This window comes from Lathamus discolor, chromosome 1 (assembly GCF_037157495.1).
Source record: "Lathamus discolor isolate bLatDis1 chromosome 1, bLatDis1.hap1, whole genome shotgun sequence".
In the NCBI taxonomy this organism is placed as follows: Eukaryota; Metazoa; Chordata; class Aves; order Psittaciformes; family Psittacidae; genus Lathamus; species Lathamus discolor.
In genome coordinates this window covers 64,074,528-64,091,054 of record NC_088884.1, presented here as the reverse complement: position 1 = coordinate 64,091,054, position 16,527 = coordinate 64,074,528, and the positions used below count along the sequence as shown (strand labels likewise).

Here is a 16,527-nt window from a genome sequence, read left to right as displayed (position 1 = left end):
GAAATTAAAGAAATGTTTCTAGAAATGAAAAAAATTAAGTGATATTGAGGGAAAGAAGGTAAGATGTTGGAAATGAGCTAAGATGTTCCTCCAGGGAAAGGACTCTGTGCAGAAACACTTTTGCTCACATCACCCTCCACAGTGCCCTGTGCACAGGGCTCTGTGCAAGAGGCAACAAACACACGGAGCTTTTACCCTCCTGGTTTTCAGCCCTTTGTCCTTGGACCCTGCTATCAAGCATAGGCCTGATGGGGAGTGCTTCAGGTGTCGCAGCAGAGGAAGAGAGAAGGCAAAATTCCAAGAGCAGTGTGGAGCTTCCCTCAGGCAAGTATCTTTCTCCAAGCAAAGGACTTGCCCAAGCAGGATGCAAAACTCCATCTATGCAGAGTGCCAACCAGAGAGGATAATGTGGGAAATGCTGTTCCATTAGTATGAGATTTGTTTTCACTCCCACGAGATCCCTGATGTAACCGCCCCTTGGAAGACTTTCAACACCAGGCTCTTGAGCCTTGCCAAAGGGCAGCTGGTGGCACTGCAAAACCATGTGCCACATCCAAACAGGTACAAACACATGGACATCCTGTCTGATGCCCAGATTTAATAAGACCTAACATGTATATGACTTACACAGGGACAACTACTTCTTTTCCCCAAGCCTTAGCCCCCAGAACAATACCAGAAATTATCCCAAAGGGAGAACTCATAGATACCATACCTTTCTGGACAGGAAAAGAACTAATGCTCTGTGCCAGAGGCTCTCAGTATCTGCCTTAACAACCAGCACTAAGTGGAAAGATAACACCGTGTTACTGTGTGTGGGAGTCTCAGCACACACCTACCAAGGGAGGCACAGGTTAGCCCTGCCTCTTATCACACCTACCCAAAATCTGGACTTTGCAAAGGAATTGAGCAAAAAAACTAACAAAAAACCTTAGCTCCTTCCCTGGCTGTCACAAGGAACGAGTGAAAGCTTGACGAAGATCTGGGAGTTTTGCTCTATGTCAGGATGAGATATTAAAAACACACTTTCATAATCCTTTTGGAAAACATACCAGAAAGAGAGAACATAACACAGGGGCACAGGCAAGAGCACCAGATCATACCTGGCAGTGATAAAAACCTGCGCCATTTGCTTTACCTGGAATCAGGGAACAAAAAGCAGCTGCCTGCTCCGGGGAACAACTCACAGGGATCAGCTCTAGGACTGCCAGCTTCAGCTACACAGCAAAGAACACCACGCAGGTCAGCAACGTTCTGTGCTGCAAGCCCAATTTCAGCCATGCATTTAACTAAATGAGGTGGATGTTATTTGTAAAAGAAGTGCAAGGTGTTTCAAACAAACCTAAGCATTCCTAAGAAGCCTTTATGTGAACAGCATATGCACAAGTTAAGTTAAAAAAAGTAACAAATCAAACACTTCAGTCAAAAGGTGTTGCAAATAAAGTAATTCTTTTAATTAGCCGTCTGAGCAAAACCCTTCACTCTTGCCAGGAAGACAAAGAAAGCCTTTGCCTAGGGTGACAGTTCACATCTTGACCCAACCTCACCTCACCACATGCCTTCATCCTATACAAGGGAGAGCTGTGAGTTCCTGCAGTTAGAACAGAGCCCTAGGAACAAGAGAAACACCCTCCAGAGCATCTCCCACTGATGAGAGATGGAGTAATTAATGGGTGAGAGGAAGCTGGGTTTAGCTGCTGCTTGAATTACCTCCTCCTACATGTGTCTCTTCTCTGTCGCTCCTACACCTACAAGAAACCCTCCTAAGCTGTGTCTTCAAAGAATGTCTCCTTACACCTCATCTCCCCACCTTCCCCTCTGCATTTTTTGAAGACACAGCCTCTTCCCCGAACCCACCCATAAACCCAAAAATATCCATCCCGAAACCTAATGCACCTCCAGGTGTGTACCCCCTGCACTGAAAGGCAAGAGACGTTCCTGACCCCACAAAATGAGGTGGATGACAGGGGTCCTGACCTAGAGGAGCATGACCCACCAGAAGAAAGTCTCTTCCCAAATCTGCAGGGCCAGGAGTTGGTCAGTTTTACCCTAGGTAGTCAGATGTCCAGCCCAGGTAATTAGCAGTCTCTCCTGCATTGAGCAATCCCTCTGCTGCAGGGTGAGGGCTGTGTCAGCAAGCACTGCTGACCTCCTCACTCGCACCTTCCCACAGCCTGCCTGCCCCTGAGCACCTTCCCATGCCCTTTCCCATTCACTGTATCCCAGCAGCCTCTCTGACAGGCCCCAAGCTACACAGAGGGCATGTCTGCAGTTGAAGCAGCAATTACTTCTGTATTTAACCTCTGCAGTTGCATTTTGTGGGACCTAAACACAAGAGGGATGTGGACCTGCTTGAACGAGTGCAGAGGAGGACACAAAGATGCTCCAAGGGCTGGAGCACCTCTGCTCTGGAGACAGGCTGAGAGAGTTGGGCTGGTTCAGCCTGGAGAAGAGAAAGCTCTGGAGAGACCTTAGATCAGCTTCCAGTGCCTAAAGAGGCTGACAAATTTGGAGAGGGGCTTTTGAAAGAGGAGATTTAGATTAGACATTAAGAAGTTCTTCCCTGTGGGGGTGGTGAGGCACTGGCACAGGTTGCCCAGAGAAGCTGTGGCTGCCTCATCCCTGGCAGTGTTCAAGGCCAGGTTGGATGGGGCTTGGAGCAACCTGGTCTAGGGGAATGTGTCCCTGCCCATGGCAAGAGGGTTGTAACTGGGTGAGCTTTAAGGTCCTCTCCCACCCAAAGCAGTCTGTGATTCTATGGTACTTGAAGCATTAGAGGTCAGAGGGGAAGAACAAGGCATGCTTCAGCTGCCTCCACTATCCCATGCCCATCACCTAGGCCAATGTGCAGCTCTTGAAGACCAAAATATCAAAGATACCCTTACATTTACAGCCAAGTCTCCCTGACCATATTTCCAGTGTAAAATATTAATATAAAACAATTGAGCTATTTGGCCATCTTGCCTGGTACTCTCAGCATTGCTCTGCCGTTGCTCTTACTGTGGTGAGCAGAAACTAAAAGCTTTTGGAAAATCCTACCTATGGCTTGAAAAGCCAGGAAAGAAATTGGATTGCTGAGAAATTCAACAACACTAATAGAAAGAGGAGTCTTGGCACTCCCTTGGCTGTGCTGCATCTGCTCTGCTAAGTAGGTTCATTTATTTCCATTCTGTAGCTGTCTCTTGCTATTTATAGGTGGTAGCTTAATGAACTTGCAGGGTAGACACCAAGCCTGAGCCTTCCTAAACTGATGTTTAAATATCTCATTAAGAACAGGCCATTCCACAGCTGGACTGGCCACTTCCACTCCTCACCAGCAATCAACTGGGCCTACAAGAAATCTGCAGTGGGACTTTATAGTAATAGTGACAAGACAACGGGGAATGGCTTTGAGCTGAAAGAGGGGAGATCAAGATTAGATTTCAGCAGGAATTACAGACCTGATGAAGCACTTGGAGAATCAAGAGCACAAAAGGATCAACAGGCATTTCAGACCTGTAGATGGGATTTTTTCCTCTGATAAAGATCATGTTGGTGAGTGAGAGAACGCAGCAAAAAAGCAGAGTAGCTTGGCCTCCAGGAATACCTGGTGAGCACAGTACTGCGCTTGACAGATGTCAGAAAACTATTTGTACAGACACACAGCACTTCTCCCTTATCTAGGCACTTAGACCCACTAGAAGACCTGAAGAACCTGAAAGCACCGAATAACGTATTCATTATGCAAGAAGCAAATGAGAGTGTAAAGGAAACTAAGGCTACTAATGTCATCAGCCTCACTGTGTCCTACATCAACCAGAAGCAACAGGCCAACTGTTGTACTTGAGCTAGGAATGAAAAAGCCTCCACTTAAACAAATCAGCATGGTGAATTCATGCTGCAGGATTGCCCATCACAACATCTATGTTACTAGGTGTCTTGATAAACCAAGCATCAATTAACCAGTTCTTAAAAAACCATATAAGGTGCCAACTGATGTTGCAGGATCTGTCGGGTTCAGACAGTGTATTATAGAGGTAATTACCGTTCTCTCTCCACATCAAACATCCTTTGAGCACTACTTTAATGCAGGCATTCAGCATCAAAGCCCTAGTGCCCATACCCAAAACTGAGCATCTGAAGGCTCAAGAGAGGTTGGTTTTCTACTAAAACCTTCAAGAACTACAGCTGATGGGTGGAAGAGGAACTTCCCCAAGCAAACTGCAAACCTTGACAAATCTTTGGTGGGATAACATAGCATCCTTTCCCTCTCTCTTGCTCTAGAAACCACTTCAACAGAGAGATCCAGATTTGCAACCTCTTTCGAATACCCATTCCCAGTAAACTCAGCACTGAATTTAAACTCCATCTTCTTAAGTGTTATGCTGAGTTTAGACAAATCTTTCACTTAGGCAACAATTTCTCAGACCCACAAGTGGTTTTAACCAAAACAGCCAGTAAACCATAAAGTATTGCTGCAAGGATCTGCACCCCACAATTTGTGGGATAAAGCCTTTATCCTCGGCCAATAGCAGTAATACAGAGAACCCCAGAATGGTTGGGATTAGAAGGAATCTTAAAGCTCATCTGGTTCCAGCCCTCTGCCACAGGCAGGGATAACTTCCACTAGACCAGGTTTCTCCAAGTCCTGTCCAACCTGGGGAAAAAATAATCTTGCAGCCCTTCAGCAAGGGAACTGACTCCCAAAGACTCCCTCTTGGTCTTTAAAAGCAGGGCATGAACATGGACAAACGTGTACATATGCATGTGAAGTTGCTAAGGGTGCGGATGAAGACATCTCATGTTTACAGCTGTAGAATTATGTCAGCAGGCAACTTGCTGTCCCATCAAAGCAAACTCTTTCTTTATCCTACTTCCACATTGTTAAAAGTGAAAGCCGAAAGAGGCTGAAGTCAGGCAGCCAACTTTGTGATTCAGAAGACAAAGACCTCAAGAACATAAGATGCTGCAATCCACCTACCTCCTGCTTTCATCCCACACACTGGGAAAGAAGGCTCTCACCCTCCACAAATGTGGAGGCTGCAAGAACAGCTCTGTAAAACATTACCGAGCAGAGCAAGCATCACTTCATGTCAATATGGGGCACAGAAGTGCTGTACCCACACCTTCTCACCCCTACTGTTTAAACTGGGAAAAAGAGAAATTAGAAAGTGATGCCTCTAGTTAGCTTCCCCAAAACCAGGTCGGAGGATGCTTATTGCCAGCTAGCTTCGAAATCACTGCAAAGAACAGAGAACTTCCACTCTTCTGCTACCTATGTTACCAGCATCACTTTTGTGATTGTTTTGTATAAAACACCTCAGGGCTTGAACTGAGGTGTGAGGTGTAGTATCGCAAGTCGCTACTTTATTGCTTAGAATACTAGTCCTTGAGCACACATGAAATTCCCCTAGATATTTTGGGAAGGGACATGCATTTTATCTTTTGGGCTTCTTGCTCTCCATTTGCTTGGAGTCACCATTGCCAATAAAAGAACTTTTACCCCAGCCACTCAATTCAGAGTCACAAACACACACTGACAGTTTCTTACCTGACAGAAACCATGGGCCGTTCACAGATCATGAATGAAAGCAAGAGCTTCCATTCTGTCAAAGAATCCTACATTTTTCTACTTCTGTTTCCTCTGACATGGTAATCACTCACACTAGCCTAAGTCCATATCCCATATCCCAAGCATTTCTGTTCTAAACGTGCTATCAGAGTTTCAAAACAGATTTGTATCAGTATCACTGTTAACATGCACATACTGCATGTCTGAAGGGCACAGAGCTGGGCCTGGCCAAGGACAACCCAAGCAAGCTCTGCACAAGCATCTTTGCAGAGCAGCTCCAACTGCTGTGTACATAAACACAGTGTCTACACACTGCCTGCTATGACAGCACTTATTGAAAGACATGACTTCCTTGGGTTTAAGCCAAGGAAGAGAGCCAAATTAACTTGGAGGGCAACCAGACAATGAGAAGAAACTCCTTCATAGATCAAGCAGAGATGCATTTCCTCACGGGAAAATCTCTGCGCATCTGTAGTAAAGAATGAGGAAGAGGGAAATGGTTTCAGATCAGTGTGTCCCAAAGAAGAAAGTTTTATCTGCCTTCCTTGTTCCTCCCTTGTCTCATCCCTTGCAAGTAACAACAAACTCTTCCATCCGCTTCATACTGAGATAAGAAATTGGCTGAGCTGCAGAGAAAGACCAAGCCCTGACACCTCCACTCATGCCAGCCACAGCTTTGCACCACCAACTCTCTTCTCTCTAGCTAAGCCTTTCCTTCACCCCACTAAGTGCATTAACCATAGTTAATCACAGACCAGTGGAATATGGCCAAAATCCTAGTGGGTCAATAATCCAGTCATTAGCACTACAGAGAATATCCCTGTCTGGAAATGAGGCACTTTTCCCAAGCAATAGTTTCCTTAGGATAAGAACTATCTGTACATGCTCCATCCCCGGCAGTGTTCAAGGCCAGGCTGGACAGGGCTTGGAGCAACCTGCTCTAGTGGAAGATGTCCCTGCCCATGGCAGGGGATTGGAACTAGATGAGCTTTAAGGTCCCTTCCAACTCAAACCATTCTAGGATTCTATGAATTTCCTTAACTCGTTCCAGAAGGGAGAGCTGAAGGTTGTTTATAAACTACCAGAGTTTGCCATATTTGACTGAAATGGACACAGATTAAAAAAAATAGGACTGATGTTTCCAGACTGCCCCAATTCCCAAATCCAGGAGCGCAGTTAGGCTGGTTTTGAACTGGAACACCACATTTATAGAGAAGGTTTGCAGTTCTGGACCTGTTCACTCTCTTACGCATAAGCATAGACATGTTTCATCAGGTTCATCTGTTGCAGGCCATGCAGCTTGACCTGGTGAGTCAAATACAGATTTGGTCAAAATCTGATTGCAGTTTCCACCCAAGAAGCTGGGAAATCCTCTTCAGGTAAGATATCTGACCTAAGCTTCATGATCCTTGAGGACAGCCAAAAAAATAGCAGTGATATATCAAATCAAAGTTCGCTTAAGCTTTCCACTCAGTAAAAACGAAGCTCGCTGATGACTCTCTGACCTCTAATGCTGCAAGTATCATAGAATCAGACTGGCTGGGTTAGAAGGGACCTTAAAGCTCATCCAGTTCCAACCCCCTGCCACAAGCAGGGACACCTTCCACTAGACCAGGTTGCTCAAAGCCCCATCCAACCTGGCCTTGAACACTGCCAGGGATGGGGCAGCCACAGCTTCTCTGGACAACCTGTGCCAGGGCCTCACCACTCTCACAGGGAAGAACTCCCTCCTAATGTCTAATCTAAATCTCCCCTCTTCCAGTTTAAAGCCATTCCCCCTTGTCCTGTCCCTATAGGCTCTTGTAAAATGTCCCTCCTTCAGATTTCTTGTCACCTCCTTTTGGCACTGGAAACTGCTCTAAGTTCTTCCCAGAATTCTAAGGAAAATACTGAAATGCCCTCCAGTTCAGTTCCTTCATCTCACCAATAACTACATAAACAGCACTTCCATTTTACTGTGTCATTAAACCTGAGACACCTACTCTGCAGCCCTTCTGAGGACAGTGTCCTAGACATTATATTCAGAACCCAGTTATCCATCACACCTCAGGCTCTGACAGGTTCCTGAAGCACAGGTGAGTCCCATCCCACGTTTTACTGGTGAGCAGAGTCCCTGGTCACAGCCAGCCATCCTGCAAAGCAGCATTATGCAAAGGTCATTAACACAGCTGTCCCTGCAGTCCTTAATCCTGGAGCTGCAACACCCTCACTCTTCTATTCTTGGGTCATTTCACGAGAATGGCACTGAGCTGCCTGAGGATTTCCTCCTTCCTTTGTGCCTAGCACTCCAGGGCTTTTTCTCCTCTTCTGAGGACAGGGACACACTATGCACTCCACATGCGTGTCCAGCAAGCCCCTGCTTTTACTTCCCTCCCCCTTCAAAGGAGGAAAGCGAAATCCCAAACTCTCTCCTACCTGGCCAACCAGCTCCCCTGCCCCACAGCAAATGCCTTCACTCTCTCCCACACTGCTAAACCCCACAAGCCCAACATGTTTCAGCTTCTGATGCCACATGCTCTCTACTGACACCTCTCTCAAGTATATGTAATATATCTCATTTCAGCTTTCTCTCAACTCCAGTAAAATTGCCGCTCCTTATTTCTAATGCTCTTCAGAAACTGAATTTGAGCCTCATCCTGCTCATTTATTTACTATTAACGGAAAAAGATTAAACAACACAGGATAATAACTAAGATTTCATGCTATGATTGCCAGTGATGAACATCTGAGTAAGCTGATAAGCTTCGTCTGAAGAGAACTGGTCTTCTCTTGGACACATGTGCTGTGACTGAGGGTGAACACAGCAACTGGATCCACAGTGCACATAAACCATGCAGACCTTCAAGAAGCCTTCATCAAAGTGCCAGTGACAGATATCTAACGCTGGAACAGTCTGACTGACGCACCAACTCCGTCAGATCAGCAACCACATAAGAGACAGAAAACAAAATGGACATAAAGAGCCATTTCTAAATGATGGAGATTGTCAAAAGCAGAACAGCAGAATAGCTGATTCCTGGCATTACTACACATGCAGAACTAGAGGAGAAAGGCTTCTAGCTAAAAAGAACTAGAGGAGAAAGGCTTCTAGCAAGCAAAAATTTGTTTCTAGTAAGAAACAAATAATTCAGGTCAGGTATGAAGACGAGTTTCAGAAGGGAAAGAAAAAACCTGGGGATATGAAGCAACATGTAATTCAATGTTTGGTAATTCAAGACAGTAATGTGAACTACTCCTATCTTTTACAGTGTTCTAAATTAACTGTGCCAGCTTGTAAAAAGATCTGGCCAACAGCAAGTCCCTGCAGGAACCTGGTAAAGTATCTGGATACTTGAGACAGTGAACACTACAGAAAAAAAGTTAAAGATGATGTAGTAGTAATGCTATTGCATAGGACACCTGGAATATTGTGTGGTATTTAAGTGATTCCACTCCAAAAAAGTAGTGCAAAGAGGTCAGGGTGGAAAATACGGGAAAGTTCTCAGAGAGATGCAAAGACTGCACATTCGTAGATGCAGATATGAGTAGAGAAGAACACACTAACCTGTAGCAACTATATAGGGAAACTACCATTAACCCTTCTTCAAATGACACAAAACAGAAACAATGATGAACAAAGTGAAAGGTAGAAAATCAAAACCTGTTGGAAGAAACACATTTTCAGCCATGGACACAACTAGCCTGTGGAAAGGATTCCTCTAGGAAATGGATAAATCCAGAAGCCAAACAGGAATTTCTACGGCTCTGCTCACATGCATGCCAAAGAAGCACAGAGGTGTAAATATAAAAATCAAACTTTGAATACCAAGAGTTCTTGAAGGCAGGTAATTATGTCTTTCAGTGCCAAACCAGCTCCTCGTTTTCACGCGTCCCTTCCTTGGGACAATTAACGAACCACAGCTGGGGAGACTTCATGACTTGCCTTCTTTTCCAGGCGCTGCTCACTGAAGTACCACCAAGAGTACAAACTTTAGACTAATGACATGACTGATCTAATCCCATGCTACTGTCTTTACATGCAGCAACTACCCAGCAACATCATTTTAAAATGAAAAATTCACATATTCAATCCACGACCCCTCCTTGCTCCTCTGTCTCACACAAGACACTTTTTCCCCACTTGCCAACAAGTTCTTTCTAATGAAACTGCAACCACCTGGAGTTAGCCTCAATAATCTGAGCTCTATCATATGCTGGGCTGCTCTGCTATATTCAAACCTTGTTAGCATGTTCCCATTTTAGAAGGCTGTCACCTGCTTCTATTCTCTCATCTGTACTCTCCCACTCCTATTTAAGCAGTCATCCCCCAGATTTCAGAACAAGCTTGGGGCCAACAGAGAAGACAGCAAGAAAAATGGGACTTTGTGACAGTCTCCTACAATGTTACCAAAGAGCTGCATAAAGATGACACCAGATAAAGATCTCTCTCCTCTGCTTATCCATCTCAGTACAAATGGAGTAGAGGGCATCCAAAACAGACCTCATCTCTCTATTAACATTCAGATACTCAACCCTACAGTATCACTGTATTCAAACATACAGTAATGCTACACTTTAATCTTTTTGTTTGCAAAGCTTAAAACTGTTTAATTACTGAAGGGAAAAGGCTTACTAGCACCACGAGTTACTGATACAATGAAGTCAAATCCCAGATGCATATGTTCCTTAGCCTATAGCACTGGTCTTGATGCTTCTCATCAACCTGCTCCTCCTTGCAAGGCTGTTTCTAGCTGAAGCCATGGGGTGCCTGAATGCTAGAGAGGGTTCAAGTCCTGAGAGGCAGGGCAGAAGCTGCAACAGATCTGTCCAGGCACCTACTCAGTCTTTACATTTGTTTGCTATTTCTTTACACACAGTATCAAATTGCTTTTTAAAATTTGGCCTCTCCCTTGCTGCCATTAGCTCAGGAGCCAATGCAGGTGACATGGAGGGATGAAATGTCTGTTCCAGCCTGTGCCTTCTCCAAGCTGTAGCAACCATTCAACAGCAACTGATTAAGACAACTCTGACCCTGCAACACGAGATGACCATTTTCATGGATCCAGTTTCCTCCTCCATGATTGGATCAGATCACAAGACAACAGACCATTGTAGTGAGTGACAACTGAAACCAGTACTTACTGAGAGGTTTAAGGATGCTGCTGCTTGTCTCATCAGCGTTTTCTACGTCTGATTTGTCGGAGTAGTTCTCAGAGATTTTCTCCTTTTCTTTTTTCTCTTTGTGCCCAGGTCGTCTTCTGTGACGCCTCCTTCTCCTATAGCTCTTCGGCACGTGGACCCCAATGTAGATAGTGTGATGACCTAGGGAACACCAGCATAGCAAACATCAGCTTTGAGTGCATACCCTTTGTGCATCACCGGCCAGGGCAGTTTATGCTGTGTTTCATTCAAACAGACCAGCCAACTACCTTTCTTTGCTGGCCTCATATTAATTAATCCTGTGTTTCTTCTCCCCAGACATAAGCTAGGAGCTCCATTTGAAACGTACTTTTTGTGCAATCATTTCTGAGAGCGCACGCCAGGGCAGACTCTCTGGTAATTATTTTGTCCTTATGACTCATTTAAAAATAAAAACAAAACCCATAAAAAGCCATCACACTCATTCTGCAATATTGAATACAGTGAATACATTATTTTTTCCGTTTGTTTCCCCACAAACATTGGCTAGATTTAACACCCACCTTGTGTAAACTGATCCAACTGCACTGAAGAGCTTAGTGGAGCCAAATTTCTATCACTCAGCTATGCAGTCCACTGTCTAACAAGTGTCAAAGCCCCTTTAGGGTATTATAACTCAGCAGATGAGGAAGAACTACTAAACATAAGTTACTGTTAACTTCTAAGTACTTGACACATTCCAAAATAAAAATTAAGTCATAAAAGAGTAAAGTGTCAAATTCCACATGCTGACTGTAAACCCAAAGTATGCTTCTTCCCTGTCCTCCAGACTTCCATTTCAAACCAAAGCACTGCAACTACATTTGCCAGTATTGTGTCTTCTTACTGAGTGTGATCAAAATGTTTTGTTTTCAAGGCTTTCTGCACTTCTACCAACTTGGGGTAAGTACCTTTCCTGGTTATAGAAAGTGTATACATGTCTTTTTCTGTGTGCAGATAATTTGGACTTCTTGCTCTAAGCTGTGAAAACAGCTCTTTCAGATTCAGCCCCTGATAAATAACAGCGGCATTCTAGGCTTTTGACCAAATTTGGTTTACCCTCATGTCTCAGCATAGCCAAGCAGAGGGCTTCAGATAAACGCACATGCCCTATTACTGTCTGAAGTACCTTTATCTGAATGACTGAGCCACAAACGCACGTAAGAACAAATATATTTATCTGTTGGTACAGTCATTTACTTCTGCGCATGGGGGAGCATTTCTGCAGAGTCACTGTCTTGGCCACCTCACATTCAGCTATTCCTGGTGCATGCTTACACCTTGCATGAATGCACAACTATGAAAGCTTCATGTGAGCATAGAAGATGACACATTCAAGACAAGGCAGAGGCTGCAGCTCAAACAGCAGCCTTCGGATCCCAGCATTCGTGACTGCTGCGGCTTTGAGCAGGGAGCAGAGATGACTCCAGCACCTACACATATCTGCCACAGAAGATACTCAGCCGAAAGACCCTCCTGAAATGCATTCCACGTACTCCACAGTGTGAAAGCACATCACTCCTGAAACCACAGAACCTTGTGTTAAACGGGTGGGTACCCAACCAGATGGTAGCAACAATATCTAAGGCCAGATGAGATGCAGCCCACCTCTTCTCTGCAGCAGTCATGCCCCTTTCTGCTCAGGAATAAGAATTAAGTCAAGTGAGTAATAGAAGTCATGCCTCACTAGATAAAGCAGTCAGCACTTGACAAAGCCAGAGAGAAAACTGGCCCTTGACACTGATCCATCTCCATGAATTTTCCCTCACTAGAGCAGATGCATTGCTCCTCCCTTTCACCTGGGAGCTGCACCTATCATTACCATTTGTTTTTCAGCAGCATGATGAGGTTCTGGATGAACCACCTATTCGCAAGACACAGGAAGCTGCTCTGCAAGAGTAAAGCTGGAATCTGCAATCACCCATTAACTTAATTGCTAACATGCATCTCCAATTCCTCGGTATGCTAAATCCATCTCTGAGACTGAATAACTGAGAGTTCAGGCACAAAACACCCAGTCTCCATAACGAACTGACTTTTCAGTGAAGAACCACCTGCTGTGAAGTCTGGAGAGCCCTTCACCTTTTTTGCACTTGAATTTTCACACTGAGAGCCACCAAGGTCTTTTAAAAAGCTGCTTGACCAGAGCAGCCCTCCTTAATAGCAACTTCAGAATAGCTAACTCAGCTCCACAAGGGCTCTGTAACTAATGGAATGATGAGCAGTATTCAGGGATGGGGCCAGAAGTGTACGAAAATAGCTCATGCCTTCTCCATTTATACATTGTCTCTCCTAACCATATGTGTTCCGCGGCCCAACAAGCCCATTGAGATCCACAGATCTCCAGCAGCAACTCCTTCAAAAAGCAAACACAGAGAATCAATTAAAAATTTTAAATGCATGCTGTTGAGTTACTTAAATATTTTAAAAGCATCTGAAAAAGTTTGTTTCTAAACCACTGAATTTTTAATTCTCACAGACCAACAAAATGAAAAGGAAAAAATTGTTCTCCAGAATGATCAGTTGAAAAACATGTTCGTCCCCACTAGGTGTGATACATTTTGGCTCTGAAGTAATTTGTTATGTGGGAATTGTAACAGAAAGCAGAAGCTTATCAAGGAATTCCCTTCTCCCTCACAGACACAATAGTGTGACAGTGCCTGTGATGGCCCTGAAACAGATGCCATCATCGTTGGGATCTGCTCAGAGAAGCTGTGGCTGTCCCATCCCTGGCAGTGTTCAAGGCCAGGCTGGACAGGGCTTGGAGCAAACTGGTCTAGTGGAAGGTGTCCCTGCCTGTGACAGGGGATTGGAACTGGATGAGCTTTAAGGCCCCTTCCAAACCAAACCTTTCTGTGATTCTAGGATTCTATGATCATTCTGGTGGCTGGAGTGTGCAGCAAGCTTGAGTTTAGGTACTGGTGGTAACTATGCAGAAGACCAATATATAGATATTCATATACAAAGACATACAGTGTCCACAATGTCAAGATACAAACTAACAGCTACAAAGAGTTAGTGTCAATCTCCCTGAGGGGAGGTAGTGCTGCTTTTCAGCTGCAGTTATCTAAGCTGAGATATTAGAAGTTCTCCACCCCATGAGCATCTCCTCTTGCTGCTGGGTGCCAACAGCTGCACAACCACTCAGTACAGTACCAGGCACTAGTAACTCACCATCTCAGGGAGCAGGACAAAAACAGAAACAGAAATCCAGGGTTGAGCAAGGTCCAACAGGCAGCGTAACAGTGGCAGGAGAAAAGGGAACTGCCTCTGCTGCCTCCAGCCCAGAGAAACTGGCTCACACCACAGAGGGAACAGGCAGAGCCACACCACCACTATCAGAGGCACCTGCAGAAAGACCTTATGGATCAGCACCTGGAGATAACATTTAGCTCCAATGTGTCAAAGGAAACCAAGAAAGCTATTCCAGCAGCTGGAAACATCAGCTTTAACATGGCTGACGGCATAAACACTGTGTAGGCCAGAGAAGGGGAAACTTGATCTGAGCACAAGCAGGGCTGTAGGGTGGCTCTGGGACAGACAGGGCAGCAGTAGTTGTTTCCAAGGGATTCTTACAGCCAGGATCCAGTATCTGTACTAACACAACACCCTCCTTTGAATCACTTCAATTCTGCAGTCAGCTTGACAACAGAAACCACATCATAGTAAGCCTGTAGTCTTAATACATTGTGCTGCCAACAGAACCGAAGAACCTCTTTAATCTTTTGACCACGTGTGCACGGGACAGACTTTGGTAATATGAAGTTGTATACATGCAGGCAAACATCTGCATTACTTAGCTGTTTTTCCCTGCTCTGCAAGGGAGAGACTTACTTAAGGTTGGGGGTTTTGTGTCATCCTCCCCCTGCCTGCTCCTCCCAGTCTGTATAGGGAGGCCAAGCAGGACATTTTCCTGTTCTATGTACTTGAACTGCTTGGCATCTGTTTGTATTGTTGCAAATGCTGAGATAAACTTCTAGGCTCCCTTCCCAAAGCGCCTGGAAGGAAACAATTGACACATACTCTCAATGCACTGGGGTTCTGAGCCATTTCCTACTCACCGGGGCAACAGAGCCTTTCCCATGAGAACCGCTGGCTACAAACGGGAATGCCTGATAAATTTAACACAGGAACCACACTATGATCCTATGGCTTGGTGGAGGATGGGGAGCGCAGAGCCCAGTGCTAAACTTCTCCCAGTATTCCAGGTCCCACTCAGCCATAACCTTCCCCTGTACCCAGGACATAGGTCAATTACCCATGTCCTGAGGTCCCCATTGCATCCCCAGCCTTCTCTCAGGCTGCTCCCATTGCTCTCCCCTAAGAAAAGAATTAGCCTCTCTGTGCATCTTGTTAATTTTGAGAGCTGTTTTGGTTGACTGGAGGGGTGTTTTTCACCACATTGAAATGCAGAGTGAGATGGCTTTTGATCAGACACTGTGCAGGTTCCTTTCTGAAGGTCTCTTGATTCATGCTGCTACAGACTTGGGAAGTCCTCCTCTTTCAGCCTGCCAGCCATGATACAGCATGATAGTAGAGCTGACAGTTGAAGAAGCTGATGGAGGCCAGACCCATACTAACTCTATCTAGATCAAACTGACCTGAAACAGGAGCTGGTAGCAAGAACTGTAGTGAATTTATACATAAATGCCCCATCCCTGGCAGTGCTCAAGGCCAGGCTGGACGGGGCTTGGAGCAAACTGGTCTGGTGAAAGGCATCCCTGCCCATGGCAGGGGTTTGAACTGATGAGCTTTAAGGCCCCTTCCAACCCAAACCATCCTGCGATTCCTTAAAATCCTGTAGATAAGATGCACAGCAAGACCTGCAGAACAAAGTGGCACCTCTTCTATTCTACAGAACAGCCGTGGGTCACAGCTTCCTTGAACTTAAACCTGCTGCAGCTAGAACTTTTGAAGTTAGCTTCTTGCGCCTGAAGAGAAACTTTGCTGTGCACCAAATTCAGAGTAAAATCGTTTCATCTGATTATTAATAGAGCAAGAAGTACTCATCATAGAGGTATTTTCCCCCTGGAAAAATTTTGGTTGAAACCACATCTTTTGCTTTATTAAGAGCTATTAAAGGATAGCAGCTCATGATTCAGAGTCCAGATTTAGAGTCTGGGCACTGAAGAGTCCCTGAGTCAGTTATACTGGTGAAAACCCACTCAATGTATTACCAAATTTAAGTTGTGTAAAATGCAGCACTCCCTCCCTGCCTGCAAGAATATCTGTTCATCTCCTGTCTCCATCCTGGCCAAGCATGGTCTTGTTGAGGTCCTGGCAGTGAAACTCACTGAAGCTCAAGCTGTGCATGCCACAACCTCGCATGCTGACCCCAGCAGCACTCTGGCAGCATGCAGAGAAGAAAGCAGGTCCAGACACCCTGCCTCAACAAGCCAGATCTCAAGCATACCACCAACACCATTCTATTTTTTCTCTCAGCTATTCCATCTAAGGAAATGTGGGGGTTAAAGAAATGCAGACATAGGAGGAAAATGTACTGAAAAATAAAAACACTACAAGATTTGCACATTTGAAGCTGCCTGACCTGGTGAAGTTTCAGCTACCCACGAGTGGCGTGCGTGTGTGTGTGTGTGTGTTTAGGCAGCCAAATTTGTGTGTGAGCATATCCTGATCACCTACTATATACATACTCCTGGTCTCCTTTCAGGTACTCACTCCCCATCACCCACTGAGGTTTACAGAAAGCTTCACAAGGGTTTCATGGTAGGAAAAGGCAGGACCTGCATCAAACACACCAGGTTCCTGCACCTATATACTCGTAATTCTGCCATGTCCACTGCTAAGCGAGGGGTAGC

At 45.1% G+C, this 16,527-nt stretch overlaps 1 protein-coding gene across 6 annotated transcripts in view; it reads right to left on the bottom strand.

Annotated features, from left to right (window-relative positions):
• Nucleotides 1-16,527, bottom strand: part of SLC4A4 (solute carrier family 4 member 4) — a 203,736-nt gene that overhangs the window by 111,870 nt on the left and 75,339 nt on the right. For all 6 annotated transcript variants that reach the window (XM_065674620.1, XM_065674649.1, XM_065674657.1 and 3 more), the window contains one exon: nt 10,673-10,852. In XM_065674620.1, the coding sequence (XP_065530692.1) occupies nt 10,673-10,852 (180 nt within the window). The remainder of the gene's footprint in view (nt 1-10,672; nt 10,853-16,527) is intronic.